Consider the following 17,712-nt stretch of genomic DNA (forward strand, 5'->3'; position numbering starts at 1 on the left):
GGGTAGCATATCTGCTGTGCTATACAAATACAGTTTTAATTGCATGCAGTGTATAAGTCAGAAGGAACAACTGAACACTATATTTTCCTACTGTTGATGCTTGCATACATATTTTTGCTAGCTTTCAGCATTGTGTTTCTTGGAGTTGAGAACCCTAGAGCTCAACCACTTAGAAATGACATAGCATACACAGAAGTAATAAGAAAATAGGTTTTATTTTCAAGTTTTATAGAAAAATGTTAACAATGCCTAAAGAAAGCAGGTGGACAGCAACTTTCTGTATTTATTCCAGATAGAAACTCAGGCACTTAAACATTTTGCTGTTACAAACCCAGCTATCCTGTAATAATTATATACGTTTTTCTACAAATACTAAAAAGTGAACTTATGACATTAAGATAACATGCAAAAATATTTTTAAAAACATGTCCATATTTGTACATTCCCAAGTAAATCTACTATCAAAATCCCCAACTAAGGCATTTGCCCAGATTATGTGCACTTTAAAATAAGTCAATTTTAAACATCCACATTTCCCTTTAATACACCAAGTTACTCGTTTTCTTCCACTACAGTCTCCCGTAGGTATTACTTTACAAGTAGGTAGAAATGGGGCTTAGAGATCAATACATCTCATTTTACCTGGTTTTTTATTGGAATATTCCACCTTATTTCACTTAAGTATTAGACGTTTCAAAATGGACTGCAAATTTAAGTGTCACACTTTTGGATGTACACAATAGCATACTAAAAAGGATGTTTAGCAAGTTAGAGAACACTACACATTCACAAATATTTTAACTTGTTCAAGAATTGAGTATGATCTTTTGTATTTAGGTAATGGTGTATGAGAACTTCGGTACAAGTGTTGTAACAGTGCTTCTTCTTATCAGCTTCTTCTGAAAACCCCCCATTCGCTCATGATTTATGTGTGTATAGCAGATACCATTTCTGAATCCTTTTGTGACAGGGCTGCACTTGCTGGTGGAGGCTTATACAAACATACTGCCATGATCACAAAGATGATCGTGATGATTTTGCAAGCAGCACCTGAATGCAAAGAATAGAACAGTCCTTGTTGCAGTCACCTTCAGACCAGAGTATTTCAGTCATTTATAAATAAGTTTCACATGGTGAGTTACTCTAAGGCTTTTAAATAGATGGTATGAATTTCAATGTCTTTCACATTAACTGCAAAGGGCAGGTAAAGGCAGTCTTCCAACTGACTTCAGATCCCTCACCTGCCTGCCAGTTCTGCTTGCAGCACCTATTGTCATCACTTCAGTTCTGTATTTCTTCACCCTGTTCTAGCCTAAAGTGCAAGTCTTCCTCACTTCTTCCAGTACTTACTTCATTTCATCAATATTCTCTTTGCCACAAACTAAAACTCCACACATAGAAACCTGTTAAGTATTCTCTCCTCAGCTACCTTAAAAGGTTATTGCATTTACTCATCACTGATGCACAGTGTTTGTGTTACTTCATGTTTGTGCAACTTGGGGGGAGGGGGGGAGGCGGGGCACAAGTAGAGGGGAAAGAGAAGAGAAAGGGGAAAGAGATTGTATTTTATCACAAATATGCCTGAGAGATATTGGAACCCAAAGCTGTGACTTCTGCTTTTTCAGTTTCAAGATTAGATGTTATCAGTTCACTTTATGCATTGTAAGTATCACAGTTGCTAGAAAACAGGACAACAGCAGTTATCACAGATGCAAGCTTAGCCTACTGTCCCTCCCCCAGACATACATATCTCATAGTTGAAGGGAACAAATTGTTTAATAAGTTGGGAAAATTTGACTTGTGTTCAGAGATATTTTCAAGATCTTGATATTAATTTAGGGAAAAGAATGGAAATATGACAAGAGGAAGAAAGCTTCTCAGACCTTAAGCTGCCAGACCAAGCCAGATAAGACTGAAATGTATGCCAATCCCTTAAAAATCAGTAAGTAAAGCATGACAATGAAGAAAGACTGAAGAGCAAAACTATTTTGTATTATTGTTTTTAATGAAAGTTTTCTAGGTCTTTTAAAGCCACTTAATGTGGTATTGCTCTTTCCATAATATTTTGCTTTTTACTATTTATACAAAAATAACATTTTTAAAAAAAGCACTGCTGCTAAAAAATAAAATTTTAATATTCTATTTTAAAATAATTCCCATCTAGCTGTCAAGATCAGTATATCTATTACCTTGTACATGTACTTAATATGAAGAAGTCACTTACTTATGCCCATCAGCAGATAAGCCATTCTTTCATTGTCATAAAGCCAACAGGCTCCTTTAGTTTTACATTCATTAACATCCCACAGAGTACAACTGTTGTCTATAGCAACACCAAACAAAATGGGTCCAGGAATAGTACCTAAAAAACCACAGTAACATGTTAGAAAGTTTGAGTTACTTGGAATAGTCTTACCTGGTCTTAATGCATACAGTGAAATGCCAAGCTGATGGGGAAGATAAAATGGGATAGCCACACACTAAACACAACATTTTAATCAAAGTCACAGGGCTCATATTACATAGCAAATGTGCCTCTTCCATTGCTCTCTAATAGATAGGATGCATAGAGTGTCAGTTAATCCTTTATACAGCTCTCACTTTATCAAGCAAGAAGTTTCTTCAAATACTTGAACTTCTTGTAACTTCCTCAGTTTTCATTGGTAAAGAAAAATATGATTAAAATTAGGGGGGAAATCAGTTAATCAAGGAAGAGGATTGCAACTGAAGTCATCCCTCCTCAGATCATAAACACTAACTTGTTCCAAATGTAGAGAATTAAAATATAATGTTAACGTGTTCAATTATATATTTTTTCCATCCCTCAGATGTAGACGAGCTTCTAGGAAAAGAATGAATAGTGTTTAAAGTTATTCCTGCATAGATTTTTAGATTTATGTAATTTTTGTTACAGCAGTGCTTTATAAAGCACAAGTATTTTGTATCCAGGTATATACAATTTTGTTGTAAACACTCTAGGTACATCACTGCATGTTTACCTAACCTACCCAAGGCCTAAACTGTTCTTGAGCTAACAAGCAGCTATGTCCTCACTACAGCTCTGCCGTCCAGGACCCCAGTGTGATTCCTCAAGTTTACAGCATAAATATCTTGTTGGTAGTAATTCTGTTAGTTGCTACCTTCTTCAGCCACAGTCAGTATAAGCAGTGCAAAAAGTTTTCCTATCCTCTGCTCTACAGGGAAGTCAAGAGTTAAGACTCTGCCATAGATATCTTAAGTTTTATTAAAATGAAACAGAGGAGCCCTCATATAACACTACATACTACCTGTCAGCTAATGTCTACCTGTGAGGATGTTTACTCTTGTTACCCTTTATTGGTAGAATGACTTAAATTAATTGGAATTTCAATAGGTACAGCAATGCAGAACTCACACTGCTAGATATTTTATCTCAAATGGCAGTGAATGGCTGCAGTAGTAAATACTTTTATGTTAGATAACTCAGTAACTGAGCCTTGACAGAGTCTTGAATTACACATACCATTTAAAAAGTGTCCAAGAAAAACAGGAGTTGAAATATGCCTGAGAAAATTCAAATGAGTGGTTTAGAGAATACCTACATTTAGCTTTATATTTTATTTAAGGCAGTTTACCTGTCTTACTGGTATTCTGGAGATTCTTAGATTTAGAAAGTAGATTTTCCACATAAAAACTCAGTAATTATTTACACACACACACACCTACAATTTCAATAAAGGCTAAAATTACTCAAAGGAATTAAAAGGGAAGGGAAAAGGAAGACTCCACCTACCCACTTTAAAATATACTGGCATGACCAAGGATAAAACTGTTTGAGATAGTGTCACTTTCTTTTAAATTTTGGAACTTGAGATGTTTAATTACATGAAGCTGTTTTCTATTACATCACTTTCTCTTATCTCAACTCTCAGAACAAGCCTTCTTCTGGGGAAAGTGACAGCAGGTGCTTTTTGGTAAAAGAATAAGAGTTACTTGCATTTTGTTTGTGCTAATGAGAACAAGAAAGGCTGAAGTGAACACGCATGCCCTATTTAGAGAGGAATTTGAATCCACATAGCATCTGCTTATAACAAATATATTCTATAAGCCAATGACAGGCCTCTTCATGCTTCTTAACGCATTATTCTGAAGCCTAGAAAAACATCAAATAAGTAGACTATTCAGAGGCAAGTGTTTCAACAAGAAAGTCATACCCAGTAGTCGTAGAAACACTGACTGTACTCCAAGAGCAAATGAGCGCTGTTTATCTGGCACACACCTGTAAACAAGATTTGCAGCTTAAGACTTGGTAAACAAGTTTTAACTGTTCTATTTCTCTGTTTTATCCTTCAGTAAATATGCTTGAACTTAATATATTCTTCTAACCTGTTTTTTGCAGAGGATTTTAGAAACCCCATGTGCAGAACAATTAACCAAAGAACTTCAAGACATGTTTTGACAAAAGAACATAGCAACTCCTACAGCTCATCAAGGAATTTTAGATTGAATTAGTTTAACAAAACAGTATAAATAAAAAGCTAGCTTAGCAGCAGCACACTGTTGAACAATTTTCCATAGAACCACCAAGGATTTAAGGACAGTGTTAGAATGCAGTCCTGAGCTACTCTTACTAAAGCAGCAATACATGAATTGAGACTAGGTTTCAGCACAGCACAAGGTGGTGTATTTCCCATAACCTTCATATATAGTCACCTGGCCCTACAATTAATCAGTTCTGGCCTATGCTATACAAATCAATATATTGATTTAACAACTAGTAGAATTTATCTCCTTACCTCCTACCCATTTCTTTCAGATACTTCAGTAGCAACAAACATTTTATCCTGACAGTGTCTTAAAGATACTACCATAAAGATTAAATACAACCTAACTTCCTTAATTTATACAATTCAGTTTCAGCACTGTTTTCTTTAATAAACTGTATCACTGAAACACTGTCATTTAAAAGTGACAGTAATTAAATATTCAGGAGTTATTTTCTCATTCTGGAGTATGTATGAGGATTAGCCACAGAAAAACATCCAAGATGAGCAGTTATCAGCAGTTACTGTTAGGATCCCCCTACCCATAAAGGCAAGTACAGGAAGGAGAATGAGTTTTGCATAATGTGGGTGGTTATTTCTAGCACTAGAATACAGTCATGAACACGTGGATTCACACTTGAAGTTGCACAAAATAAGCCTGCTGAAAAGATAGCTGAATACACTGTAGTAATTTACCTCACATTTAGCTAATTACTTTTTGCACATTTAAACTGCTCTACAGTCCTCTCTCCTACAAAAAATGTTTCACCATTTCAGTTGAAGCGTACAAGGATTCAAGATGCCAAATGTTATTCCTTAGAATTATCTAAATAAAAGTATGTCAGCTCAGTTTCAAAGATAACGGAACACTTCACATTATTCTGCCCCCACACTAACATGAAAAGCTGTTGATTCCAGATTTACACCAACTCTGAATAGGAGGTTACCTCAAAGCGCTGGTGCAGTGTATCACTCCCCTCCCCAACTACTTGCCTAGAAAGTTGGAAAAAGAGCATCTAACCATACCCTTCAAAAGCATCATGTGTATAGTGCATTTATGACTACATGTCATGAACATTTAGCTGTAGAAGTACTAGAGGTACAAGTCAGGTTTCAACATACAGTGAAACAGCTCTACTTTCAGAATGAGGATCATGTATTAAAAAAATTATCTAGCTTACATGCATATGAGTTTCAGCAATTTGAAAGACAGTCAAACCACTGGTTAACAGCTTCATACATGATGTCACATTTTGTATTAATGACCATATATACAACATCAATATCACATGAAAGATAATCTCCAGTTCTTGACAGACTGCAATTTTGCAAGTCAGAACTCTGAACTGAGACAGGAATCAATGATTGAGAATATGAGACTGATTGCCATTTTATTCTTTCCTTGGTATAATTTGAAATCCTGGCACTACCAATACACAGGCTAGTTGAATATTTTCTTCATCCAAGCATACGGCACATTTATTCCTTCTTGCTTTGACTAAAACAACCAGGAACGCTCCCATAAAAGAGGGATTTTTGCTACAAGTAGGAAAGATTTTTTTTTTTAATAGATTCAAATGGTATCTACTAACCTAATGTGACTACAGAGATAGTGAAGAGTGGTATGACTGTGCTCTATGCCAAGTACTACCTGCTTACTAACACAAAATACTGCACCAGGAGATTCCTTGCACATTGCTTTAAGTCCACATTCCAAAGCAAAAAAATTAGAGTATTTCATTGATCTGAGTTTTCAGAAGAATGTTACCTACTTCTCAGCTCAAACATCATACCTGAGAATGGCCACAGTTGTTGGAGTAACAGCCATAAATGTAAAAACAACAGCAAAAAAGAAGAAGGTCAGAAATAAAGGTAAAAATTTGCATTGTGTTGGACATTTCCCAGGAACAGCTTCATAGAGGAAGTCTTCTGAACCATTTTCTCTTTTTGGTTTCCCAATACAGGAACAGTTGTGGTACATCTACAAATAATTTATAAAACAAAATTTAGCTCTAAGAATGACATTAAGTGACACTAATATGGTAAATGTTCATTGAGTCTACATCACACTGAATAAAAAAAATAAACCCTGACTTTACAGTACAGGAAATAGTCCATTTCCTGATGACCATATGACACTAACTTTCACTTTTAATACTGGTTCAGCAGCACTTGACTGATCCAGCTGACCTAACTAAAAATTATTTTTGGTTTTGTGATCTTAAAAGACACTTGTGTGGAGCAAGTTTTTAAGTGCAAACATAAAAACCATAAAACTAAAAGAGATTTTAGAGTTAGAGGTACAACCATATGCAATACAAAACCACCAGCAGACTAAGCCTTGAAATGCTAACTTTTGCACTCAAATCTTACTACAAATTGGTGAAGATAACACCAGTTACAACTAAGAAAGGGCAAGCTACAGTGTTCAAAACAAGATTTTTTTAATAGCAATATATAATATAAAAATTTTTGAAAATATATAATTTTGAAACAAATCACCTCTTTGAAAAAGTTAAACACCATGGAGTTTGTCAAGGGTTAGAGGAAAGGAGGAAACGTCCTTTTTCTTTCCCCATATGAGACCGGTTTCATTTGCAAAGTGTAATTTCTGAACAAAGGGTAGCCAAAAGCTTTAGTTCCCTGACAGCAGAAGATAATCTTACATGGTTCTCAAAAGTCTGAGATAATACTAAATTATACTGAAATAATACTGAATAATACTGAAATAAGCTAATGTTAACTGTTAACTAGTTTATTAACCAAAACTGCTGATTATTTCTGTACAATTCAAAAGTTATACTCCAAAGAACTTTAACTGTGTTAACTACTAAAAACTGTTACTTGAACAGGGTTCATTCTTTAGATTCACATCTACTTGCACCACTGTTACTTCAAGCCTTATTCTTCAAGCTTAGATAATACATATTGAGTTACAATAGTAGCAGAAGAAACTGGAAGCCACAACAGCTCAGATTCTTCAGAGATGTTGGCAAGTCCCAGATTACCCAGCTTGACAGTCTTGGCCATGAACAGGCTGGATTTCACACTGGGCTTTACTTGACAGGAAGAGAGGTGACCTCTAGTCTTAAGACTTAAGCAGGAAAGAACAGAAGCAATGTCAGACTGCTGGTGTAAGAAGGTAAAAAGATAGAATAGTTATGTTCTTCTTTTAAGTCCACCCAAGTTTGTTTTCAAAGAAAACAATATATCAGTGAATTGTGAAGTTTTCACAGCAAGAAGCAGTCGGTCTACCTACATTATTCTAGATAATACCTCTTCTCATTTACCATTGTCCTTTTCTGACATACAAAGCACCCAGAGGCACCCTCTGGTTCAGCTTGCCTACCTTTAGGATCTTCCTACACTCCTTCCACATCCCTGCTCAATAGTTTGTTGTACTAAGAGAGACAAGCACAGAAAGCATCTGAGTTCTAAGAAGGCTCAATAATAACCAACCACTTTCATGGCTGACCATTCCTACACCAGGGCAACTAACATTCAAGGTTTGGAAAGAAGCAGTTTGCCATGTATGCAATAACCATTACATTATGCTTAAAGATCTAGATAAGAACCACAGTTTAACGTTAAGGCAGTTGCTGATTTCTGCTTTTCTGATTGTCAGTTCTATTTAAAGTACGTTCAGGTTTAATGTTATTTTCAGCATTAGAAAGTTCAGTAGAAGTAACATTTACAACACTACACTAGTAAGAAACATACTGTGACTGACCAATAAACACCTACACTGGAAGAAGGCTCAGAAGAGGTGGGAAAGAGTGATGTGCCTGTGAAGCTTACAGAAAAATGAAGGCTGTGAGTGACCACAGCTGTTACAGAGAGCACTATGCAGAAAAGAAACAGTTATGTCAGTTGATTGGATCAACTAGTGGTATAAGTGTTTCTCCCTGAGTTCACTAAAACAGTGTGAAAGTCTCCCTAAGTTAGCCAGACTAGCACGGAGAAGTGTGGCTCAGCACAACATAGAGTATAAAAAGCCAGACAACCAGCAGAAGAATTGCAAAGAGAGCAATGGGCTTAAGGTAGCTTCAACCCACATATGCCTTCCCAACAACTGGGGAGGCTCAGTATCATGATGCTGAGCATGTTAGAAACCAGTAATGGGAATCACACTGGTATTGTGACTGAACTGTATATTGCAATTGCTATATTTCATTAAGCATGACTTGCGTTGTGTTTTCAGTATATTTTGCACCACTCTACTAAATCAAAAAACCTATGCAACATCAACTGTCATCAAATAAGTAAATTCGCTATTAAACATTGCAACCACAAGTGGAATATCTAAAAGGACCTGGTCAGAGAGTATTGGACTCTGGTACATACCAACATTGATCCTACTTAGACATGTGTTTCACCAAGTTTTCCCTGTAGTAGCTACCACTTAGATTCAGAAATACTGCAATTTCCTGTCATACTAAGAGAAGAATGTTTTCAACATAGAATGCATTCTGCAGGAAACCATAACAGACCATGTCAGTTATCTTTGTAGCATAAAGTACCTTTCTGACATTGTTAAAGAGATGTGATGCACATCCTGCGAAACAGGGAGAAAAGTACTGGACTTCATCTCTGCCACAAACCGGGTAGAACATAGAGCTCAAACATCTGCAGTTAGCATTGCATGGTGCTGTTAAGTTATATAGGGTACCTGTTCTGAAAGGTAAAAGTTAATAGGCTTTTAATAAAGTAATTTAATAACAGGAGGTATCTAAATAAGTAATGCAGTATTTATTGGATAATAAATCTTAAAATATTCAATACAGAGGATTCATGCACTTAATTGTTTAAAACTAAGATTTTTCTAGTAGTTACAGCTCTAGAAGGAATTCCAATTTATTCTGTACCTAGTTATTTTTGTGCTACTATTACTTCCATAGAATATTCCTCCAATTTCCATTCACAAAACAGATGATTAAATTCAGTGTCCCAGAATTCTGTGTCTTATATCTCCTCTCTCCCACACACTTATGCACTTGAATTTGTTCAATTTACATTTCTTTTTAAAAAAGCAACAAGATTAAAAGCAGTGTTTGGTGTTGTTTATTCTTCTGATCATATTCTAAGTTGTTGGTTTTTTTCCATTTTGGATTCAAGTCCAGTTGCAAACCCACTGCATTTTACTACCTTTAATGCTGCTATGCAGACATGTAGATTGTTCCAGTAGCAAGACAACTGCACATGCTAAATGCAGAGTCCCATAACATACAAGCAAAGTCTTATCACACCTGAAAGGACCTTAAAGATTAACTGGCTGTTTAGCAATTAACTACTGAAGAATAATTTAATTCTTGCTTATTATAAGCACTGCCAATTTAGGCATTTACTTCCAGTACAGGCCATAGTATGGTTGTATTTTAAGTAGTCCCACTATATTACTAGTATGAAAAAACAGTTTGGGATGTGGGGCAACCTTCTTAAGAAAAATTAGAGAGAATAAAAACACCCTTTGATTTTCTAATAATACAGCATGTAATAAGTAAAGAAGCTTCACAGGTTAAGAGTTCAGTCAGCTGAAATCAGCATACTGACACTGCCAGTAGTTTAAATATTGTACTGTAAACTGAAAGTTCCAGATTCATTACCTAAACAGGCGAGTTTCTTCAAGAGAATTTAAGATGGTCACAAATACTAAGAGGAGAAATAATTTATCTAGGAATTAAGCTGATTACTTACATAGAATTCAAACTGCAGAGAATATTAGGAACATTATAACTACCTATATACTTCATTTGGTTGTAGTACAGTTGAACCCTACTAAGTTACATTAGTTCATTCTTCATACATAGAAGAATCAAAGTTAGTTTGCTCTGGTTTAAAGCACTGCAGTGCATCATAAGCAACTTCACTAATCACAGGTTTGTTCATACAGTGCCTTGTTAGCCTATGAGGCATGTCAAGCCTAGAAGTATTTAATCAATTCAATGGCAACATTTGTCCTGTTAACATGTGTAAACAATGTCTCTTTTCCCTCACCTACAAAGACGGACTGAACCTTTAGTTATGCATGGTCAGAGAAATATTAAAATAGAGTTTTGTGTATGTAGGTAGATCTTATGAAATGGAACTTCTTGTTCTAACATTACTTTTCTGAAGAAGCCTAGTAGATGAGGCATTAAATGGTCTTTAAAAGCTCCATAGTTGGGTATTTTTTTCCCAAAGCAAAACAAAACAAGGAGTCCCAGAGACTTGTAGAATGAACAAAACTACAGAAATAGTCACTGCATTTCTATTCCTTCAAGTTTTCAAGGAAATACTGCACAAAAGAATTTGGCAAAAACAATTCTTTGAAGTGTTTACTAGATGAAGTAAATCATGTTAGTTCTGCTTACAGCCTAATTTAGTAGTAAACAGAGATACTACAAACAATATACTTTGTTCATTAACATATGAACTCAAAAGCAATCCTGTAGTCATGTGGTCCTCATACTAAACTTACAAAAGCTTTCTCCAGCCCCTCACCTCCAAGCTATTTTTCAGTAGAATGCTTGTCATACAGGATTTCTTCAAAATCTCCACAAAAATGAATCTGCATCAATTTCCAAGTGAACTCTCAGAGCACTCTCACGATTCTTTCAGAAGCATTTGTTCAATAGCATAAGCAGGAGTCAGACACTTGGCTATTCTTCCACAAGCTTATAAGTTTGTTAGAGCTACTACTACATATTTTAGTCATTTATTCCTTCATGGAAAGCAGTTTCAGAATGGGCACTATATTAGTGCTGTTAACTATTCTGATGCAGGTCACGTGTCCAAACTATAGTCCAACATGTAACAGTGAATTAGATAAAAACTGAAAAAAATTACAATTGATACTGAGTGGGGAGAGTTATTTCAGGATTGGTTAATTCCAAATTGCTGTAGATAAGAGGTCTTCAGCAACAGTTAAACTACATAACTGCCAAAGTTACACAAAACTATTAAACATAAGTTACCTGCATTTACCATAGGACAAAAACCAATTCAGCTGTAGCTTTTGTCATCTGCTCATTATCATAGGACCTGGTATAGAAATATGGATAGCTTCACATACTAATTTCTATACAAACTCTTTAGTATTCAGTTGCTACATACAGATGCTTTTGCTCAATATGCAACTAGCAACTTTCCGCAACCACAGTCAGCATCCTAGTTTTTACAGTTCTTCAGTGTTCACAGTAATCTTACAGCTAGCATTTTTTTCAGACACTGAAGCAGTGCTGTATTTCAAATGTCAACACTTGCCTTTGAATATATTATCAATTGATACAGCAAGTTGTAAAGATGGAATGAGAATCAGTGGCAACTTGGGATTTAAGGATTTTTTTTTTTTCCAGTCAGTGTATGAAATTTGGTTTATTCATTCTGTATGCCTTTTGGAAAAAGAAATACAAATGAATGGTTAAGGTATCATGGCATTGACTTTGAACTCTGTTAGAGAACTGGAAGCCTGACTACCTTTAATCACTACTGCCTCCAAGCCCTCTCAATTTTTGTCCCATTAACTTAAGGTTATCTATTTAACTGTTTTCACATTACCTAAATGAGATACCTGAAAAATATCTGGTTAGTCTTTCATGTCACTCTTCGCATTTTGGGGAAATTTTTGTAATATTTGTCAGTTATGTTTATGTCAATGACTCCCTTAAAGGACCTAGAAAAATTAGTAGCCTTCATAACCTGTGATATTTGTGCACTTAGTTGCCTCCATGAGCATAGATGTGATTTTCCTGCATTCTTCTGTTTCTTATACATTCATTTTAAGTCAGTTCAAAAAGCATAATCACTATCAAGTGAAGAAACTAAATAAGCCTAACTGTTGATGAGATGTTTATCAATTTTTCCTGGAAGCATTACCAACTTGTATGTGCACTAGAGCTACAAAACCAAATTCTCCCAACTCATCTTCTGCATTTTCACGGTGCACTTCATGCTGTTGTGTTGGTAAAATGAAAAGATCCTTTCCCCCACCCTGTTTATGTTCAAATGCTTTTTAGTGCATTGGAGCATAACTTACAGATTCTGCTTTTGCGCAAGATAGAGGTACCTAACCCTTTTCTAAAATGGGGGATTTGGGGAAAATAACAAAAATGTGTTGATAATTTATTCACCTAGTTGCACAGTATGCTGCTCATGCTTATGATTTTTTTCAAGTGGCAGTTACCAGTCCCTAGCCACCAGCCTACTCAAGTTATTTTGAACAGCATCTGGCTCTTTGGCAGACCCTCAAACAGCTGAGGTTGCCTGTAGCTCTGTAAATTCATGACAGAGTAATTGACCACTTGAGAGCACAGTTTTGACACAGCTAGCTGCCTTCCTCCTGCTTTTAAACATTGTTTAAAATACGACACAGAAATGTGTCGTATTAAAAATTATGAGAACTGAAACATTATAATCTTGTACTTAATTCCTTAATAAGGCATGATTGGGTATTTGAAACATTAATGCCTACGCTGGTGATTTGATCACATACATTCAATGCTGAAGTTTTAAAAGTGGACTTAGAAATCCATTCTCTAAAGAATGCTTATCCTTGCAGATATTTATTTCTAATGTTGCTTCATTTTTACTGTCACTTTTCTGACTTTTTTCCTACTGCTATACTTGTTTCCAGACTAAGCTTTGTTCACAGCAACAGGAAGAACATTGATACTAAAATTTGTTACAATTACCACAAATATCTAAAAAGGAGTGATAGACTCCATTCTCATTAGGAATGCATTTGTGTTAAGGGAATGAAAAGTACATATTGTTTAAGAGAAGTCTTTCCTACAGGTTAGCCAAAAATATTTTGAATTATGTTTCAGTTAACCATGGTACTCCACCCATTTTATTCTTCAACTTTGGTCACTGACCTATGCTCTGTTTGCATTAAATTTCTACCTCTATCAGCCATTTTGCCAGGAAAGAAAAGAAAGCCGCCTTTGTAAATAGAGGCTAGATATGCTAGAACCTGATGCTATAATAATTGATTTGTTTTTCTAGGGAAAAATTGCAATTAGTTTAAGTTGCAGTGCATCTCAGTTCTCATGAAATTGTTGCACGTGGCAGACTGGTAGGAACAAACTGCCTAGATTGTTAGGAGTCAGTTAAAACAAGATGCAAAAGACATGCTACTTCTACAGAGATACAAAGTTAGCTGTAGTCAATACCATGGTTACAACACACAGAATGGTTACAGAAGCTAGGATTTTTTATCACGCGTGTCCAGTGTGCTCAGAACATATTTCAGGCAACGTATCATTAACATTTTCTTAATCATCTATTACACAAAGATTCTAAGACTAAGGTTCCAGAAAACATTTCAGTTTCATAGATCAAGGCAAAAATATGACATTTTAAAGTTTTTGTATTCTGTGATATAGCTTACTTTTTCAAAAATTAACACCAAACCCAAGAGTGCATTAAAATATATTTACCCATTATATGTTTCAGAGACACCTGCGAAAGGTTCATTCCCACATTTAGCAAATAAAAATACTGTGTTTAATAGCAGGGCCACTGAACAAGTGCCTATGATGAACTTGATTATGCTTTTGCAATCCATTTTGCACTTGGAAACCAAGATGCCACTTATGATTTGGCCTAGTGCTGCTGCTGGAATTAATACAAGCCCTAGAGAAAAACAAGACACCAGCAATTACACAAAAATGCAAGATATAATTAATGAAGCCGTTTAGAGTGCAATTTTATGTTAAAAAGTCACAACAGTTACCTGTATCTTAAGATGCAGTCCACGTGATGTAATTTTCTACCATCCTACCAGAATCTGTCAGCATCAGTAATTTATTCTACTCTTACATTTTCTTTAGCCTTTCTAGAAGTTCAGCCTGAGACTACAACTTATACAGCAAAACTAGATTACTTAAAATACTATATACTGGGCAAGAATCTCTGAATACCAGTTCAGATCCCAAATACATAACTGAGTATTCTTATATGGCTAATCTACAATATAACACAGAACTCAGTGTAACTTGCACTGACCTGAGACAGCTAATTTTAAAGACAGTTCAGGTGCAGTGGCAGAACTGCACAGGCCAAAGACACTCATAATCAAAGGTAGTTTAAATAGTTAGCATGGTCTTTGGTAACACTTAAACTGGCTAGCTCAACATTAGTTCAGGTACAGCTAGCTTTCAACATTAATGTAGACATTTCTTTAAATCTGTTCATTGGATTAACACTATCAATATTTTCAACACAAATTAAAAATAAATTCTAACAAGGTCTATAGACAAAAAAGGAACATTCAGTTTTCCACTTCACTACTGATTACTGCTTAACAATTGAGCACATATTGCAATGTATTTCTATGTAAAACTTGCAGATACTTTGTTTTGAAGCAATGATACCTGAATAGTGGTAGTACTATCTAGTATTATCCAGGGGAGTAAGTCATTCAGAAAGCCTCTCCCAAATATATTTCTGTTGGAGAAAGAGAACTTGAACTAGTATATGCTTATATTCCAGCATTATACAGCTGAAGTAATTTAGCAAGACATGTTCCAGAAAATATTGTCTGCCATACTGCAAGCATCTGTTGGCCTATCTGCCTTGATCTGGTTATATTCTTCAGAAGTAACTGTGTCAGAGTTAATAATGTGATCCTACCTAGCACAGCTCTTCCATCAGATTTTTCTGTTTCTCCAATTCTCAGCTTTTAATAGCCTTCCTGTGTTCTACCTATTAATTCCTATTACCTGATATGTAGAAGTGACAGTGGGTCAACTATAGCAGCAGTTACACAATAGTTTTATAATATACCCTGATTAGTAATTTTATTGTAAGCTATTTCACTGTAGTGTTATGGTGGAAGGGAAAGGCCAAGTCAATCCTTTACTTGCAGTAAGCAGTGGTTTTTTTCCAGCTGCCCTTCATGTTGCTTCCTTTAGTAGAGACTAAGGCTTAATGCTCCTTTAGCTAATTTTAAATGAAGAAAATTAAGTGTTTTCTACCAAGAATAAAAAAAAAGCAATAAATTAGTTTCAGCAGCACACAAAATTCTCATTCTACTTTGAATACAAGTATCAAGTCTTCCAAGCTTACAGACAAGCAGCTTTGCACCCTTGATGGATTAAGTACCAGGGTTTTCAGGCAAGAATAATATAAAAATATTGTTTCTGCTGTGAAAACTGCATTTCATATAAATATATTCACAATTACCTCAGACAAACACAAAATACTTATATAAGCTTCCACCTATAGTGTTAATGAGGTGTTCAGCACAATATATTGAAGATTTAAAAAAGGAAGAGCCGCATTACCTCCAAGAGTTGCTGAAAAACTTGATGTCTTTCCAAACTGATTTTCTATAAACTTTGGTAGAAATGTGGCAAAGCCAGTAGCAACCAAAGCTTCTGAAGAACTGGCTATTATTAGACACATAAGCACTGGATTCTTCAACAGTATCTATGGAGGGAAATTAGCATGACACTCAGGAAATTATTTCATTGTAGTACCATGTAAACTAAAAGTGACTATATTTTAAAGTAGATACTCTTATGTGAAACTTTGCCAATATGCTTTTCTTGCTTTAAAAATCTTAAGCATCAATAAATTGAATATGCATTAAATTATCAGTAGCACTAAAGAGACTTCCCTATTACAATATGATAAAGCAGCAGTTACATTTCTGAATGCTTATGTATTACTTGAAAAACAATTGCATTTCTCACAATATATCAGTTTTAGTAAATTCAAGATTTCCTTACCAGGAGAGCCATGGGAAAGTCTTTAAAACTTTTTCCAATATTCTTGGTCTCAACAAGTACTTCACTCCCATCATTATGAGTTTCAGATATTTTTTCAGCCTGTATTTTTGCTGTTCCTACAAATGAGCATATTTATGACAATGAAAACATTGAATACTTGTGCTCTTAAAGTCAGAAAAAGCATCAAAGTAAGTGTTTCCTTTCCATGGGAAAACTAACCTCAACATTTAAGTCTTCTTCAGTATTTTATTGGTGCATATAGTAATAGAACAAGAGGTAATGGCTTTAAACTGAAAGATGGTAGATATAGATTAGATATTAGGAAGAAATTCTTTACTGTGAGGGTGGTGAGGCACTGAAACAGGTTGCCCAGAGAAGTTGTGGATGCCTCATCCCTGGAAGTGTTCAAGACCAGGTTGGATGGGGCTTTGAGCAACGTGGTCTAGTGGAGGGTGTCCCTGCCCATGGCAGGGGGGTTGGAACTAGATGATCTTTGAGGTCCCTTCCAACCCAAACCATTCTATGATTCTATAATAAAAAGTTCAATAATGTATTGCTGCAGAAAGAAGAATGTGGTTGAAAGCGTAATGCTTCCATTGGAAGGTCTTGGCTGTAAGAAGAGTTGATGGGCAAGAGTGCTGAAGGGTAGAAAGTCTCTACAGAGGGATCTGGACAGGCTGCACCATTGGGACGAGGTCAATTGTATGAGGTTCAACAAGGCCAAGTGCCAGGTTCTGCCCTTGGGTGACAACAACCCCATGCAATGCTACAGGCTTGGGGAAGAGTGGCTAGAAAGCTGACCAGCAGAAAAGCACATGGGGGTGCTGGTTGATAGCTGGCTGAATATGGGCCAGCAGCGTGCCCAGGTGGCCAAAAGGCCAACAGCATCCTGGCTTGTATCAGAAACAGTGTGGCCAACAGGACTAGGGAAGTGATTGTCCCCTTGTACTCAGCACTGGTGAGGCCACACCTTGAGTACCATGCTCACTTTTGGGCCCCTCACTACAAAAAGGACATTGAGGTGCTGGAGCATGTCCAAAGAAGGGCAATGAAGCTGGTGAAGGGTCTAGAGAACAAGTCTTATGAGGAGCAGCTGAGGGAACTGGGATGCTTTAGTCTGGAGAAGAGGAGGCTGAGGGGAGACCTTACTGCTCTCTACTACTACTTTGATTCATGCTTTATTATTCCACACAAAATAAGGCAATAGAATCAGAGACAATAATGCATAATGTAAGTCTGTGGAATTTCCTTATGATTTTTGGTGGGTACCATAGCAGCTTTAAATACAGTCCTGGGTGCTTAGCTGCAAGCATCTTCCAAACTTTGACCATCAATTTCCATGCAGTACCCTTTTCTAGTCCTACCATATATCATTATATACATAAGATCCTCCCTCTAGCCCACTTGCCTTGTTTTAAAGGCTGCATATTGGAAATAAGGTCTTTATTATCACGTTTTAGCCAAAAACAATTAACAGA

At 36.0% G+C, this 17,712-nt stretch overlaps 1 protein-coding gene across 3 annotated transcripts in view; it reads right to left on the reverse strand.

Annotated features, from left to right (window-relative positions):
• Positions 1-196: 196 nt before the first annotated feature.
• SLCO4C1 (solute carrier organic anion transporter family member 4C1) overlaps positions 197-17,712 on the reverse strand; it is a 31,145-nt gene continuing 13,629 nt past the window's right edge. For all 3 annotated transcript variants that reach the window (XM_054810730.1, XM_054810729.1, XM_054810731.1), the window contains 8 exons: positions 16,235-16,350; positions 15,788-15,932; positions 13,940-14,135; positions 9,044-9,197; positions 6,317-6,504; positions 4,194-4,258; positions 2,225-2,362; positions 197-1,050 (listed from right to left, as the gene is read on the reverse strand). In XM_054810730.1, coding sequence (XP_054666705.1) covers positions 926-1,050; positions 2,225-2,362; positions 4,194-4,258; positions 6,317-6,504; positions 9,044-9,197; positions 13,940-14,135; positions 15,788-15,932; positions 16,235-16,350 — 1,127 coding nt within the window. In that variant the 3' untranslated portion in view covers positions 197-925. The remainder of the gene's footprint in view (positions 1,051-2,224; positions 2,363-4,193; positions 4,259-6,316; positions 6,505-9,043; positions 9,198-13,939; positions 14,136-15,787; positions 15,933-16,234; positions 16,351-17,712) is intronic.

This window comes from Grus americana, chromosome Z (assembly GCF_028858705.1).
Source record: "Grus americana isolate bGruAme1 chromosome Z, bGruAme1.mat, whole genome shotgun sequence".
Taxonomy (NCBI): Eukaryota; Metazoa; Chordata; class Aves; order Gruiformes; family Gruidae; genus Grus; species Grus americana.